General features: G+C 32.5%; 1 protein-coding gene across 2 annotated transcripts; it reads left to right on the top strand.

The window, feature by feature from the left end:
* On the top strand, positions 1–12,051 carry LOC131643451 (ARM REPEAT PROTEIN INTERACTING WITH ABF2-like). Of its 2 annotated transcripts, XM_058913665.1 has the most exons (19): positions 2–418; positions 551–708; positions 4,012–4,184; positions 4,269–4,389; positions 4,464–4,538; positions 4,646–4,740; positions 4,872–4,947; positions 7,672–7,779; positions 8,251–8,379; positions 8,984–9,052; positions 9,205–9,264; positions 9,406–9,529; positions 9,645–9,784; positions 10,140–10,203; positions 10,332–10,411; positions 10,792–10,856; positions 10,953–11,070; positions 11,181–11,305; positions 11,563–12,051. In XM_058913665.1, exons 1-19 carry the CDS (start codon positions 16–18, stop codon positions 11,648–11,650), a joined length of 2,271 nt encoding a protein of 756 aa, XP_058769648.1. In that variant the 5' UTR covers positions 2–15; the 3' UTR covers positions 11,651–12,051. The 2 variants fall into 2 exon arrangements, with proteins under 2 accessions (XP_058769649.1, XP_058769648.1); XM_058913666.1 differs by lacking the exon at positions 8,251–8,379 and having other exon boundaries at positions 1–418.
* The last annotated feature ends 4,843 nt before the right edge of the window (positions 12,052–16,894 follow it).

Genomic DNA, 16,894 nt, shown 5'->3' with positions numbered 1-16,894 from the left:
TGGTTTTCCGTTTACATGTGCGCCCTGCCCGAAATACCCCTCCCATCTGTCATCCATTCAAATCCAAATTTCCATTTCTCGCCATTTCCTATCTCTTCTCTCTCTTTCCTTTCCGTTAACCAGAGCGCCAACAACACATACTGTGAAAACCCGCCTCTTCTTCTCTCATCCATGGAGTTTCAGAGACGCCAAAGTCACTGCCTCTCCGAGAGGAAGGGGCAAAAACGGAAGCTAGACGAAGAATCACAGGACGAGCCACAGATCTCGGCGACGCCGCCCACCGCCGACGAGCGTGCGGCAGTTTTAACTGAAGTGGAGAATCAGGTCAACATCCTCGAGTCGAGTTTCACGTGGAAGGAGTCCGACAGAGCAGCGGCGAAGCGTGCCACTCATGCGCTCGCTGATCTCGCGAAGAATGGTAAATCGATGTCTCGATCTCGTTACTGCGTTTGCTTGAATTGATATGGAAGTGTGGTGTTTGTGATTCGTTGTTCTTGTTTATCGCTTGCATGTGCGTGCGTGTGTGAATCTGTTTGTGGTTTGTTTTCAGAGGAAGTGGTGAATGTTATTGTGGAAGGAGGTGCTATTCCGGCTTTGGTTAAGCATCTTCAGGCGCCGCCTGTGGAGGATTGCGATCAGAAGGTGTTGCCGTTTGAACATGAAGTTGAGAAAGGAAGTGCTTTCGCTCTAGGACTTCTTGCGGTCAAGGTAATTTGATTTGTCTGCAACTGTTTTTTTTCTTCTTTCTGAAATTCCATATTTAACTATTTTCTTCGGTTACCTGCTTGTGTTGAAGCATATATTGAAAATTTGTATGACTATGGGAAATGAATTAGTAGAAGTCTTATATTTGATTGATAATAATGCTTTTTCTTTGAAAACTTATTCGCTTATTGTTATAGCAGTATTTAGGCTGAATTATACAAGTGAGTTGTTAAGCCATTTGTAGGTGACATGTTAGAAATGAGAAGCTTAGAACAGAATAAAACGGAGTTGGCATAATTAGAACGGAGGAAATATATCATATTGTTTCCATTTCTTGTTTCGTGCATTTAAAACAGTGTTGTCAAATGTTGGCGCCATGGCCGCTATGGCGGATATACATGGTGGTTTTTGAGCTTGCCGCAATGGTAAATATTGGCCGATATTGCGGTTTTTTCCACTATAATCCGCTACAATGCCGCCGCATAGCGGCTGGTATGGTGGGATTTTGGTTCTCCGCCATGGACCGCTATTCGCCATCGACAGCACTGATTTAAAGATTACAGCACAGGCCAGACACAGTTAAAAAAGTTGTGTTTTGATATGTTATAAGAGTTTAGCTGAGAAGAGCATAACACACTGTTCCTTTCTGTTTTATTTTCATAAATTAAACACTACTTACTGTATTGTATGAATTATGTGGAATTTTAAATGTGTCACTGTCATCTTTAATCTTGTTTTTTTTTTTTTTTAATTTAATTTAATTTTCAATACACAATTACGGGAAATGTTGATGTTTTATATCAGCACCCAATGTCAGTACTTTTTGTTTAATCTGTTTTGACTGTACCGTTGCTTTGCCCTATTCCGAAGAGGAGGGATCGAAACTGCATGTACTTGGCTAAACATGATTTTAAATGACAAGGTAGTTTTATAAAGTTTATTTTGGTATAATATAGTTTGAAGTAAAATGATAAATTATTTGGATTTATTTATTACTTCTAGTCAAACTGGTTTGGAGGCTCAGTCATTTTTTTTCGTGGTAACTTTTTTAACTGAACTCACATATTATGTGAATTAAAATCAATTTTGTTACTACTTTGTGAAACCAAACACGCCAAATCACAGAGAAGAGCCAAGGAAACCAAGGTTGTCAGTATCGAGAGGGGATGGAAAGATTGTAAAACATAAGATCGTAACTAAGATCGGAAGATCCTATCCAATTATTTTTGTAAGATCGAGATGGGATAGCAAGATCGATAAACATAAGATCGTAAGATATTACTAAAACGAAAAAGTAATACTATATATTTGAAGTTTTTTACATGATGTTTTGGTAGGCAAATGTATTCTTGGGATAATGGCCTCCGCCGAACCATAATTGTTGCGTATTGGCTTCTTATCATCTTCTTGGCTTGTAATGGTGGTCAGTGTAGTCAAGATTAAGTGTTGGATCGTAAGATCTTACGTGCCAAGGATGCTTGAGAGTTTTACGATCAGAGAAAGATCGTCTTCATCGTCGATGTGATCAAGATCAAGCTTTTTGAAGCAAGATTGTAAAAAATCGTGCTGGGCCTTTTATTTTTCTGGCCCAAACAAAATTATAATTTTCATGTTTGTGTATGTGTGCGTGTAAATATATATGAAATTACCAGTTTTCCCTTCGGTAGGATTGCACATGTCGTGCTAATGATCCGAGTTTTACAATCTTTCTCAAGCCGAGCGATTCCACTTAAGATCTCGTGCTTGACTACATTGATGGCGGTGGCCAAAAATCGGCCGATTGCGGCCGGAACTGGCCAAGATCACACAAAATCAATGGTTTTATGATATTTTGTTTTTCAAAATTTGGCTACAACACATGATTCTGTTTCTAGTTAAGACCGGGATCATCGGGGTGAGTGAGATCGCAAAATAGTTAGATTTTAAGATCTAGATTGAGATCTTGACAACGTTGAAGGAAACAACCATATCCAGTCATAATAAAATTTAAGGCTTTAGAATTGATTGAATTTATAGGAATATTGTTATTGGCAATAATGCACATGATTTGCCTTTGTGTATCAACTCCACAAGGCAGATTGTGTTAAGCACTTCCTAGTTGCTATGAATCATTTATTGATCAGAATTTGTCTGAATGCAGTGTTTTGTCTCAATGCTGGACAAGGCACTTACTCTCCCTTAAATTTTTCTGATGATGGGAACCTGCTACGGTGAAACTTATGTGACAATTTTGGAGTGAAAAAAAATAGGGTATAGGTGGTTAAGTTAGAAAAAGGCTATGGGATGACATGAAAGCAACTTGTTATTTTTAAAATGCTCACAAAATAAGAGTAAAATCTTACTGCATGATGGTAACCTCCTACTGATTTTTTCGATGAACTATCATGAAACACTAAAAATGCTTTTGAAATGTTTGGTCAAAACAAATGTCTCTCATAGGTTTAAAATAATAGAAAATAGATTGGGAGAAGGGAGCTGTCTCCGTTGGTCCTAACAAAGAACCAGCATTTTTAATTCATTTTAGGACTCTGGTGAGTGTTTCTCTTGCTATGGGTTTTGGAGTTCTAAACATTCATTTATGTATCCTGTTATTAGTATAACATGATTGATTTTACCTTTGGTAATGAGATGTGAATAGATTATCATATGATTTCCTTTATAAATCCATGTACCAACACCTTCCATGACATGGGATGACATGAAAGCAACTTGTTATTTTTAAAATGGTCACAAAATAAGAATAAAATCTTACTGCTTTGAACAAAAACTAGAAATACTAAGAAAAATCCTCGAGCTTTAAACCCGGCGAAAAACCTACTGATTTTTTCGATGAACAATTATGAAACAGTAAAAATGCTTTTGAAATGTTTGGTTAAAACAAATGTCTCTCATAGGTTTAAAATAATAGAAAATAGATTGGGAGAAGGGAGCTGTCTCCTTTGGTCCTAACAAAGAACCAGCATTTTAATTCATTCTTGGACTCTGGTGAGTGTTTCTCTTGCTAGTTGCTATGGGTTTTGGAATTCTAAACATTCATTTATGTATCCTGTTATTAGCATAACATGATTGATTTTAGCTTTGGTAATGAGATGTGAATAGAGTATCATATGATTTCCTTTATAAATTCATGTACCAACACCTTCCATGACGAGTACCGTGTCACTTTTCACCCGATTTTGCATAATATATATGGCATGTATCACATATATATAACTCTTAGCCTACTTTTCTTTTGGACAAAATTATTTATCTCTAAATAAAGGTATAATTGCTCAACTACTATCTTATTTGAAATGTTTTCTACAGCCAGAACATCAGCAGCTCATTGTTGACAGTGGTGCCTTAACTCACCTTGTTGATCTTTTGAAGAGGCATAACAATGGCTTAACTTCTCGTGCCATTAATAGTCTCATTCGTAGGGCTGCAGATGCTGTTACTAATCTTGCACACGAGAATAGCAACATTAAAACCCGCGTCAGGTTTGCTTCTTCATGCACTATCATATTTGTAGGCTCAATTTGGATTTTCTTTCTTTCTTAGTATTATATGGACTTTTCGTGTAGGATGGAAGGTGGAATTCCTCCACTTATTCATTTGCTTGAGTCTGCCGACACAAAGGTGCAAAGAGCTGCTGCTGGTGCACTGAGAACCCTAGCTTTTAAAAATGATGAAAATAAGAATCAGGTAGGTGGTGGTCATATTTTGAAAGTTGAGTTTTGAATATGATACAACTAGTAACACAACATCATGATTGCCAGATTGTTGAATGCAATGCTCTTCCGACTCTGATTCTAATGTTGCGTTCTGAAGATGCTGCTATTCATTATGAAGCGGTATGAATAAGGCAGCTTCAGTTATAAATTTTAGGTTTTGCAATAATTACGAGCTGTATTTGTACATCTCTCATCCGCCACATGAAATTAATTGGATTGTATTACAGGTTGGTGTGATTGGAAATCTAGTTCACTCTTCTCCTAATATAAAGAAAGAGGTTCTTTTTGCTGGTGCTCTACAACCAGTTATTGGATTACTTGGGTATATTATCAGCTTTGGACTCTAATATTGCAGGGCTACGGACTCCAATATTTTTGTTTCTTAACAATAATTTATACAATATATAATTAGATAAGCATGTTCCATTAATGCATTCTAATTACTTTTAATAGCTCCTGCTGCTCTGAGAGTCAGAGGGAAGCGGCATTGTTACTTGGACAGTTCGCAGCAACTGATTCAGACTGCAAGGTAAATATAAAGTTCACGACCAGAGAGGATAGTGAAAAACTTTAGTTTAGAGTAAATTTTGAAAAACTCCAATCTTAACTTCCACGTTTAGTCCTCTTCCCTTTATTGTATATTTATTACTTGTACTGAAAGCGATGGAACGCCAAAATCCAAAGTAAGAAATGAAGTAAAGAAAATATATCAACAATGTAAAATATTCAATAGATGAAGAGTGAGAATAATATAAAAAGGAATTCACATTCTTCATGTTCTAACCATAATGGCTCATTCAATATTCTAACATAATGGATACAATTCACACATCACCATTTATACTACTAAGATATAACTAACATGGCAACTAAGAATCCTAACTCACTCTTTATTTACCATACATTATTATGACACTCATTACATAATACTTCCTTTTTCCTTATGACCCTTATTTGATCTCTATCATTACCTACCCCTTCAAATACAGCCTTGTTTTCAATGCTGAAGTTTGCATCCACCGAAAACTTGGCTCTGTAAAAAATGAGCAAATCACACCAGCGGTATTCACAAGCTGCTGCTATAGCGAAATTGAGTTCCCCTGGCTCCCATTGTTGGATGCTTGACAACCCCCCTTGAAACAGCCAAGTCACATACACAATTTCCCTCCCATTCCCACTGCCTTTTGTTGGCCTCATGTAGTTGCCCTCTTTCATATTCTCCACAATGATGTCATCAATTATAACTCACTCTTTATTTACCATACATTATTATGACACTCATTACATAATACTTCCTTTTTCTTTATGACCCTTATTTGATCTCTATCATTACCTACCCCTTCAAATACAGCCTTGTTTTCAATGCTGAAGTTTGCATCCACCGAAAACTTGGCTCTGTAAAAAATGAGCAAATCACACCAGCGGTATTCACAAGCTGCTGCTATAGCGAAATTGAGTTCCCCTGGCTCCCATTGTTGGATGCTTGACAACCCCCCTTGAAACAGCCAAGTCACATACACAATTTCCCTCCCATTCCCACTGCCTTTTGTTGGCCTCATGTAGTTGCCCTCTTTCATATTCTCCACAATGATGTCATCAATTATAGTTTGAGCTAAAAGAAAATTAAAAGCTCTCGTAGAAACCATTTTGTCTACTGCTGCAACTTCTACAATACTCAACAACATGGCAACAACATTTGATATTGAGTTTTTCAGAAGTATTATGAAGTCACTTACTATATCATCCATGAAACAAATCTTTCTATAAGCAAATAACCAAGTTGATACCATCTTATTTTTATCATTCTTTTCCTTCATGGCAAGAATTATGAACTTCAAGAATATGGGATAGGTAAGTGCATCAAGAATATGAACTTCAAGAACTATTTGTTGACACTGTTTGCATTCCCTTTGTTAGTTACACGATCCTGATTACAATTAATTGCTTACTTTTGGGCCATGCAAAATGAGTGTTTAGAAGAGTTTTCTGTGTAAACAATATGAAATAGAAGTCTTCCTAATGGCAATCCATTCAAAGCATTTGACCAACAATACACAAGTTATGGGTGTAACTGTAGTGTCCAAGTAAGTTGGTGAGATAACTAAATCAATAAATACCCAAATTAAGAAACCCTGGGAGAAGTCCCCTACATTTTGATGTGGTCTAGAAGCATTTTGCATTATACTCAATAAAATTAATCTTTGAATTGGAATATCTGGCCCCATTTTTTCCTTGAACCCATGTTCTATCCTTACATTGAGATAGGTCTATTATCTCTACTCTGGCCTATGTTGTTAGTGTTTCAAAAATAAACAAATATTTACTTGGACGAGACCCATTAGAATTAAAGACATCATTCTCACACAATACCTATTTTGCTTTTGGGTTCTCTAGAACCTTCCCCGCTAAGATATCTCTGACTGTCTGACATAAATTTGATTACCTCCCTATGCTCTCCCATGTCCGAAGATTGTCATCTGCTTTTTTTGTGGATGAACTGTTGCCTGCAACTTGTTGTTTGGCAGTTCTGTCTCCGGAGAGTGTGGGTTTCGGACCACCATATCCAGTGGATTGGATGGTGGTCCCAGTCGTAGTATGGTCACCATTGTTAGAGACACAATGTCCAGTGGTTCTGGCAATGGTGGCGGTATATATGGAAGGTACGACACCATAATCGCGAACATTGGGTTTCGGACCACCATATCCAGTGGCTTGGGTGGTGGTCCCAGTCGTAGTATGGTCACCATTGTGAGAGACACAATGTCTAATGGTTCCGGCAGTGGTGGTGGTATGTATGGACGCTACAACACCATAATCGTGAACATTTTCTTTTCCAATCTGTCTCCAAAATTTATGATATAAGAAAGAAAAATTAAAAGAATTGAAAGAAGCCAGTGAAGTCATGACACACAAAATTTCTGCACGTTTGGATGCGGTGAAGTCATTCTTACAAAATTATCCTCCATTAATGATACAAGAAAGAGAAATTAGAAGAATTGAAAGTAATAAATAGTAAGCGTATGATAGGAACTAAAACAGTCTAATAGGAACCAAAACATTATTGTTTCATTGGTATTGTAAAGTGACTTATAATTTGGTACAATTATTTTTTGCAAAGTGACATATAATAAAAAAACAGAGGTAGTAATTGATTATATTGGTGCTAGTGCTACTCCTGTGGCTATGATGGTGCAGCATATACTATATGTCCTGGCTCACAGTTCTTACCATTCGTTCCACTTGGTTTGTTTAGGTTCACATTGTACAGAGAGGTGCTGTCCGACCTTTGATAGAGATGCTTTCGTCTTCTGATGTACAACTCAGAGAAATGTCTGCCTTTGCATTAGGGAGATTGGCCCAGGTTATTTTCTTTCTTCTCTTGCTTATTTATAATTCAACTGTGTAAGTTTGGATTGTAATTTGCCGTTAGATTCCTGGAAACATGTAAATTTTTTCTTTCTTTTTGTAATAATTTTTTGGATTTGCAACGCATCTTATACATTTCCATCTTCCCGTTAAATGTTAATCAATATATCTAGTGGGCTCATAAAACGTAACTGTTGAAATATAATATATTATTTCTTTTTCTTATTTTTCTAAATTTATGTTTATTTTATTTTCCTTATATCTCCTGAAATTAAGGAGTTGATTGATTACATTCTCTTCTATAAAAGGAGCCCCTGTATTCATAATAATATATCACAATATTACAACATTCTATATATACAATACAATGTTTCCAATACAATGTTTCCATACATAGGCCGGATTCTTTTTAACATATAAATATTCCTTTTGGTATGATTGGGTTTTACCCCTCCTCCAATTTCAGGACACACATAACCAAGCTGGTATTGCACACAGTGGTGGCTTAGTGCCACTGCTCAAGCTTCTTGACTCAAAAAATGGGTCTTTGCAACATAATGCTGCTTTTGCTCTTTATGGCCTTGCAGAGAATGAGGTATGATATAACTGAAAATTCAAATGAAGTGGACATCTTCAGTTTTACAACATCAACAACCAAGCCTCGTTTCAGTAGGTGGGATCGGCTACATGGATCAAACCATAACATTATGTCATAACTCTTGTCAATACCCAAACCATTGACCTCAATCTTTCTTAGATGTTTTTCCCATAGTTTTTCTTGGCTTTCACCTCTCTCTAGCGATTGAGCCATTCTCCATGATATCTACTCCCCTCTACTAGATCTGCAGGACTCCTCCACACATTTCTAGACCACCTAAACCTATCTACTTCCTCTCTCTAATGTAATCATTTCCAATCCTCTTGTCTAGTATTACTATTTCTACTCATCCAACACAATATTCTCATCCTTGATACTTCGAGTTTATTCCCATGTTGGCACTTTACCACCCAACAGTCTGCATCCCACAACATCGATTTAAACTTTTACATGATCAGTATTTCTTTATCACATACAGACTCAAAGACCTCCATTTCAACCACCCCACTTAAATTCTATGGTTTACATATCCTCTATTTTAAGTAGTGGTTACTTCAAAACATAATCAATTAATTATTCCCCTTTTTATTTTTCCCTACAGGATAATGTATCTGATTTCATAAGGGTAGGTGGTGTTCAAAGACTACAGGAAGGAGAGTTTATTGTTCAAGTAAGTTTTCTCTTTAATACCTATTTGTAGCTTTGATTTCAGGGGTTCTGCTTTTATCCTTGGATTTCTGTATAAAAGGGAATTGCCGAACGGAGGAAAATAGATTCTTCCTGGGTGTATATTGACCTATATGGATATGGTTTCTATTGCAGGCAACTAAAGATTGTGTTTCCAAGACATTGAAAAGATTAGAGGAGAAGATTCACGGTCGTGTATGGCATCATACTAATATTACTTTTCTGCATTTTGTTAAAACTAGCATGGGAAATGATGAAAGTGCAACTAGTGTATCAGTTATCAGTTCTATATGTTCTTGCTTTCAAATTTGTAATCCAGCAATTTTCTTCTTATAGGTGCTGAGCCATCTGTTATATCTCATGCGAGTTTCAGAAAGAGGTTTTCAAAGGCGAATTGCTTTAGTTCTTGCGCATCTATGTTCTGCAGATGATCAAAGAAGAATTTTTATTGAACACCATGGTAAATGCACCTTCTCAGCAAAATACTTTTAACGGGTTTGATCATTGTTGTTTCATTTTGTATAAACTCCTTTTTGTGCTTCTTCTATTTCAAAGTTAAGCATCTGTCCATGTAGGTCTTGAATTGCTTATCGGGCTCCTTTGCTCATCTAGCACCAAGCAGCAGCTTGATAGTGCCGTGGCATTATGCAAGTTGGCCAATAAAGCTTCAACTCTGTCTCCTGTAGACGCTGCTCCTCCTTCTCCAACACCACAGGTAGGCTTAAATCCAGTTGGATTTTCCACAATCTTCAAAATCTCTGTTTAGACTTATTAAAATACAAAGGCGTTTTTTGTGATGTGAATAGGCTAAAGCCTTTATGAATTCAAAATAGTTAGTTTTTTCTTTTTGATCTCTGACATGGGAAAATGTTGTATCCTTTTTTACATCAATGAGCATCTGATGGTCTAATAACCAGAAGTAAATATCAATGTGTTGCTGTTTTCCATGCCTTCCACCTGCATAAGAATCTGGTTGCTGAGCTCCCTCTTCATTCTATCTTGTCTATGTAATGGAGTGAGGTGTTCCTAAAGGCTGGAATATCTATGATTATACACTATTCTTCTTGCAGGTCTACTTAGGAGAGAAGTTTGTAAACAATGCTACGCTGTCCGATGTTACATTTTTGGTTGAAGGTGATGGTCCCTTTTGTTCATATTGTTTCACTCTTAAAACTGTTACATGGCTACCTTCTCTTTGATATGGTATTGTAGTTTCAGTTGTCATTTACAGTTAACCGCGCAATCTCTGTTCTTTTTTACAGGCAAACGTTTTTATGCTCATAGAATTTGTCTACTTGCATCTTCAGATGCGTTTCGTGCAATGTTTGATGGTGGTTATAGGGTGAGTATGTACAGAGCTCCCACACCAAATAATATTTTCCCTTCCCTAAAGAAGCTCCCCCAAGAAATAAGAATACCATACAAAGCAATTTTTTTTTTCTTATTACAAAAAGTGTTGTCTAAATGAAAAAAAAATACTGCTTTATTGGCTTTACTTGTTTTATTGAGCTACATTATTTCATCAAATGTTTTTTTTTTTTTTTAATTTTAAATTTTCATGCTCTTTCAACCTCCGGGCAACTTTCACTGGAAACTTGGCTGAGTTGAATGGTGAATTTGAATTGAAGTGTATAACCATCAAAATATGTATTTTAATTCAAATCAGAAACTGATTGAAATATCTCTGATGTACAAATGTATTTTATTGCATATGCACGACAGGAGAAGGATGCAAGAGACATAGAGATCCCAAATATTAGATGGGAGGTTTTTGAGTTGATGATGAGGTCTAATAAATTCTGCAGTCATGTTTTATAAAAGTTTATGTGAAAGCTTCTAATAGTTTGTGGATATATCTTAAAGTTTATTTGATCTTTGTCCAGATTTATATATACTGGATCAGTTGATGTCACTCCAGATATTGCTCAAGACCTTCTTCGAGCAGCTGATCAATATCTTTTAGAAGGACTAAAGAGACTCTGTGAGTACACAATTGCACAGGTGAGCTAGGAAAATTTGTTGTATGAACAATATATACTCCTCTATTTCTACTAAAGAGACTCTTTGTGCGTGCAACATGGGTGCCTCATGACCTGATGTTCTTGTTGCAGGATATATTACTAGAGAACGTGTCGAATATGTATGAACTTTCAGAAGCCTTCAATGCAATATCATTGAGGCATGCATGCATTCTTTTTATCTTGAAGCACTTTGATAAGTTGAGCGCAAGGCCAGGGTATTGATCTGATTCCCTCAATTCTATGTTGGACATTTATATTGAACTAATAACTTGATACTAGTACATTCTTTAGTATTGCTCTATCTTCATGTTTGTTGTAGTTTCGGTGACTCATGTTCTTAACCTAAATGGTTTTTGATATGTGAAGTACATGTACTGATGTATAGTTTGCATCGCTTCCTTTTCTTTTCTGTTATGTTATGCTCTTTTGCTTTGCTTTAGACAAAGTTCATTCAGACACAATTTTTCTGCAGGCACTCTCTTTTGATTCAGCGTACAATTCCAGAGATCCGCAATTACTTTGTTAACGCTCTTACAAATGCCAACTCCCATAGACAGTAATGTGCAGCCATTCTATTCTTGACCTCTAACCAATTGTGATGTACAGAATGTAGATGTTGTTGCTTGTGTTGAACCAGGAAGAGGGTCTCTCCTTTATGGTAAATAGGTTGATTAAAAGAAATATCTTTCTTTTTTATCCTTTTCTTTGATGTGGTGTAAACCTCTTCCTCTCCCTAGCACATCATAGATACAGCAAATAGCCTCCACGAACGTTGTTTTTTCTTATGCAATATTGTGAGGGTTCTATTTCTCATATGATTTGTACATTCAGGGAATTAGGAATATTGAGTTTTATGGTGATAGATGTAAAATATTGTTTCCCCAATGTACATATCACAATTAGATACCAAAAATTAAACTGCTGGGTGATTTATGCCAGACCGTTAAATCCTGTTACCTAACATGGAACTGTTAGTGTTATTGTAGCAAATACTTGTTTTGAATACTCGTATGGTCCTAACATTTATTTCACATACAATTTACTATTTAGTATCAAATTGAAAATAATCAAATTGCCAAGTTTAGTTTCATACACTGATAATTTCCTTATGAACGATTAACTTATTCTGAAGCTTAGTTTCATATACAAGAACTACAAGAACTTCACTACAATTCACAAAGTGAAGAACCCTCAATTCTTTCATGAATTAAAGAACTATAAGTCTTTGCAATTTCAATCACTGAAAAACCTAAGTTCCTAAACTGTTTGTGAATCAAGACACACACGGCAAAAGTTACATACATATGAAATGTCAATTAGTGTGTAAGTATCTATACTCATTGCATTAATGAACCAGTTCTTCGAATTGTAATTCTTGTTCAATTTGTTTTCTGGATCAAACCATGAACATTCTTACCAAGATTGAAACATTCTTCAACAACCTAGGTAAGACATATTTTTTTTTATATATAATTATACAAGATTGAAACTTTTTCTTTGTTCGAAATATGACTTTAATTTGCTTAAAAATCTTATTTTATTATCTGATCTGTCCTAAAATAAATGTGATATTTAAAAAACTTATTTGTCCTAAAATACTTGTCACCTTAGTTTACTAATACAATTGTATTTTTTCTTTTATTATACGATCTAATTAATACTCTAAATTTTTAGAAATTTTAAATGTACTCTTTGATTCTCTTAGGTATCTGGCGAAGTTTCAATTTTGTCCCCGGCTTCCGTAGATGCACATCTGAAAGCATTTTTTTTTGTGCCAAAAATTGAATTATTTTGGAGGTGCATCTATAGAAGTATTTTAAATTATTCCGGAAACAAATTTTTTTTACATTTGCGTGAAAACTTTCCGTATTTTTGGCACAAAAAAAAATGCTTTCAGATGTGCATCTACGGAAGGAAGAATTGATAAAAATGCTTTCAACAACAAATTAAACATTACATTTCAATAGTCCGGTGGATATTTCAATAGCCCGTGTCGTCTCAATTTTTGGCACAAAAAAATGCTTTCAGATGTGCATCACTGAAGGAAGAATTGAAGGCAGTTAATAATCATGTTGCATAAAAGATTGCTTCTAAAGACCTTGACATTGATGGAATGGGGGAAAAGTCTTTGTTTATTATATTCCTAACTAATAAAACCCTAATAGAAGAACATGGAATGCTCTGCTTATGAATGAAGATTCAAAGTTGGTCGAGAAGATTTTACGTGTCAGTGATGTGGTAAGAAAGTTGTTTTTATATTAAGGATTTGATTGTGTTTGAAATTATATATACCTGTAATAAATAAAATTGTACAACTAATGGATGTATGGATTCGTGCAGGTTGAGGAAGATTGTGATTATTGTTCTCCGATGACTAATGTTATTAGGGATGATGAAACATATCAAAGGTTGTCATATGAGTTGAATGAGTCCCAAAACAAGGCAATTTGTGCTTGTGTTTCTTCTTTTTCATTGCAATAATCAGTCTACTATGGATCTTCTTTTTTACTGCCTATCAATTCTGATGTTTTATTGTGTATTGCAGTCAAGATGATTTATGCAAGCTCCAAAGATAGATTCAAGATAGAGCTTGATGGTATTCAAATTGAGTTCAGGAAACTGATTCTACTGAGATCGATCTTGATATGTTCAAAAGTCGTGCTATCGCATTAGATTATTTTCTACTTTTTATGCTTATATCTTATCTCTATTGTTACATGAAAAATCTCAATTATATATTTCCGATTTTGCAGTTTGATTAGTAGAAAGAAAGATTAAGATGAACACAACTTTTTAAAGATCTTGCAGGTGACTTTACTCTTGCAAAGCTACTTAATATACACAATTTTGCTTTTTAGGTAGAGTTTACGATCTTGCTACTTAATACATATTGATTGAAATAATGTTTAAAATCGAAAAATGTTTAGAATGATAAAAAAAAACAACTTATTTCTTTCCCTCATCACTGAACATGTAAGCTGCTATATAAAATTATATCAACATAGCAGCATTGACATATTGTAGAAAATGACTTGCATTGGTTTACTGTTTGGTCTAATTTTAATTATAATAATATACATTTCTAATTGGTGTTAACTGATTGTGATGAATCGTTTATTATTAGGACATGCTTTAGTTATGATGTTATATGTGATTGTGACTTTATTTTCCTTTAAATCAGGGACAGACACGAGCTGCTGGAATTGGTTTTGAAGAGATTATGGGAAGAGTTTATGGCAGATCTTCTATTAATTGACAAATCAAATAAATCAGAGTGGATAACTTTCTCATCAATTTGTTTAGTTAGAATTGATATGTTATGTAAAAGCTAATCATGACTCCTTCATTTGGTAAGGGAATGTGTATGGTCATTACACCATTGTTGATATCTTTTCAATAATTAATCTATATTTGTGTATCTTTTAAAGAATGTCTATATAACTGTGTGATACAAATTAATAAAAAGAAATTTGTGCTTTCTAATTATGTATTATTGTTTTTTGGATAGTAATTATTTTAATGGTAAATATTTTATTCTTATTTATGATCTATTTCCTAATACTATTTAATTCTTTAATGGTAAATATTTTATTCGTATTTATGATATGTTTACTAATACTATTTAATGAAAAAATATATAGTCTATTTGTTCAAGAAAGAATTGACGAATTATCTTCCAATATAAAGTCTATCGGATGTTTATAACCTTTTTTGAACCAATTCTTCACAATTTTGAAGGTATTATAATATTTATGTTAGTTAACAACAACAATAATAAATATCTCTATTAGCTTTTAATTAATTATATTAGATATTTACATTTAATTTAAACTAATTTTTTGATAATTTTTTAATTATAAAATTAAATTAAATTTTAATAATATAACTTATGATTTGTTTAAATAAAGACGAAAAATTATAGTTTAATTATTTTTTAAAACAATTTTAATTGTCAAAATATTTTGATTTATATATCACGTTCATTTGTTTTGTTTGACTGATAATAACAAATTTACTCCTACAAAATTTAATAAATTATTTTTATAAGCGGTTTGTTAATAAAAGAAGAACCATATAAATTAATGTAATGAATAAAAAAATTTAAAGGGAACAAATATTTGATGTTGAACAGTTTTGTTTTGTTTTTCAATTTTTCAAATGCAACTTTAAAATACATTCTTAAACTTTCTTCTTTTTGTTTTCTTCAAATTTTCATATGAAGTATTAATGACAATAATTATTTTATTTTTATTTTCAATTTTCTATAAAAAGAATTATCATTCACTCTTTACTTTCTTTTCTTTTTCAATTTTTCATAACAAACATTAATTCAAACCATTCATTAGAACAATAAAAGTCGTAATAAAAAAAATAGTAGTAACTACCGATAAAAGAATTTAATCGTTTTTATGAAATGATGTTTAAATATAATTTTTAATTTTTATGTATGTATTTAATCATATAAAAAATTAATCTTACAAAAACAGTCTTTGATTAATTTATTTTGAGCTTTTGTAGATATATATGAAACATCTCTACTAAAAATAGTTTAAAATTTGATAATTTTAAATATAAATCTTTACTTCTATTTTTAAATACGTATAAAAATATTAAAAATTAATATATAATTTATAATATTACATATTCTATTTTAAAATACGTATAAAAATATGAAAAATATTTATTTTAAAATGTAAGAAATGTATATCATTAAAACTTTATTAATGTTATTAATATTATAGCATTTTCTAAAAAAATAACAAATGTAAATTACCATATTTATGAATAATTCACTTACTTTTCAATGCAAAATCAAATAATTAATAATGGTCAAATTATCATTTAATAAATGCAAATTTTCAATGTAGTTTTTTAAGTTTCAATTTCAATTTTTAATAGTTTAGATCTTAAATGCAATTAAATTATAACAACTATAATAAAGGTTAAAATATCATTTAATATTGTAATTTCAATTTATTACTTATTTATTTTAATGTGATATGTTTATAACATATATTGGTCCTTAGGTTTTTAATACTACAAATTAGTTTTGTTTTAATCATTTATACAAATTTAAAATTAGAGATTCTTTTTTTTGAAATAAAAGATATTTTTTTAATGTTTTAGATTTTTATGAGAAAATTAATAAGAATATGAAACACGTTTAAATTAAAAATATTACCATTTATTTTAAAAAGTTTGGCCTCAATTAATGAACCAATTTATAAATTATAGTTGTTGCCCACATTAAAATATTAAATTATAAAATTTAACATTTTTTAATCATCTAAGTTATAAAAATACGAAAACAAAATAAAAATTTTAAACTAAATTTTTTATAATTTAGAAGTTAAAAAATTATTTTATCATAAATTAAAAGTAAGTGTTACTTTATTTTTTTAATGTATATTGTTGATCCAATTTTTTTAAAACGACATTCTTTTTAAATACGGAAAAAGTTGTATTTTGGATATAAACATTTTTATAAACGAAAAAAATCTATTTTTGATGTAAATATTTTTATAAAGGGAAAAAATTACTGTTGATACAAATATTTTTAAATTAATGATTAGGTTACAAATATTTTCAAATAAGTTACAAATATTTTATAAATTTGAATAAGTTACAAATATTTTATATTTTATAAATGGAGAAAAGTTTACTGTTAACTTATTTTATAAACAGAAATAAATTACAAATATTTTATAAAAGGAAAAATACTATTGTTGATACACTTATATTAATAAAGGAAAATAAGTTATAAATATTTTGATAAATTAGAAAAAAAATATTGTTGATACAAT

This window comes from Vicia villosa, linkage group LG1 (genome assembly GCF_029867415.1).
Source record: "Vicia villosa cultivar HV-30 ecotype Madison, WI linkage group LG1, Vvil1.0, whole genome shotgun sequence".
Lineage (NCBI taxonomy): Eukaryota > Viridiplantae > Streptophyta > Magnoliopsida > Fabales > Fabaceae > Vicia > Vicia villosa.
The sequence above is the reverse complement of the archived record's forward strand: the minus strand, read 5'-3'. Positions and strand labels throughout refer to the sequence as shown.

What these genes read in the sequence shown, in the direction of transcription:
- LOC131643451 (XM_058913665.1), top strand. Translation starts at nt 16, where the DNA reads ATGTGCGCCCTGCCCGAAATACCCCTCCCATCTGTCATCCATTCAAAT. An exon ending in ATGATGAAAATAAGAATCAG is followed by an intron (nt 4,390 to 4,463) that starts GTAGGTGGTGGT and finishes CATGATTGCCAG; the next exon opens with ATTGTTGAATGCAATGCTCT. An exon ending in AAGGAGAGTTTATTGTTCAA is followed by an intron (nt 9,053 to 9,204) that starts GTAAGTTTTCTC and finishes TTTCTATTGCAG; the next exon opens with GCAACTAAAGATTGTGTTTC.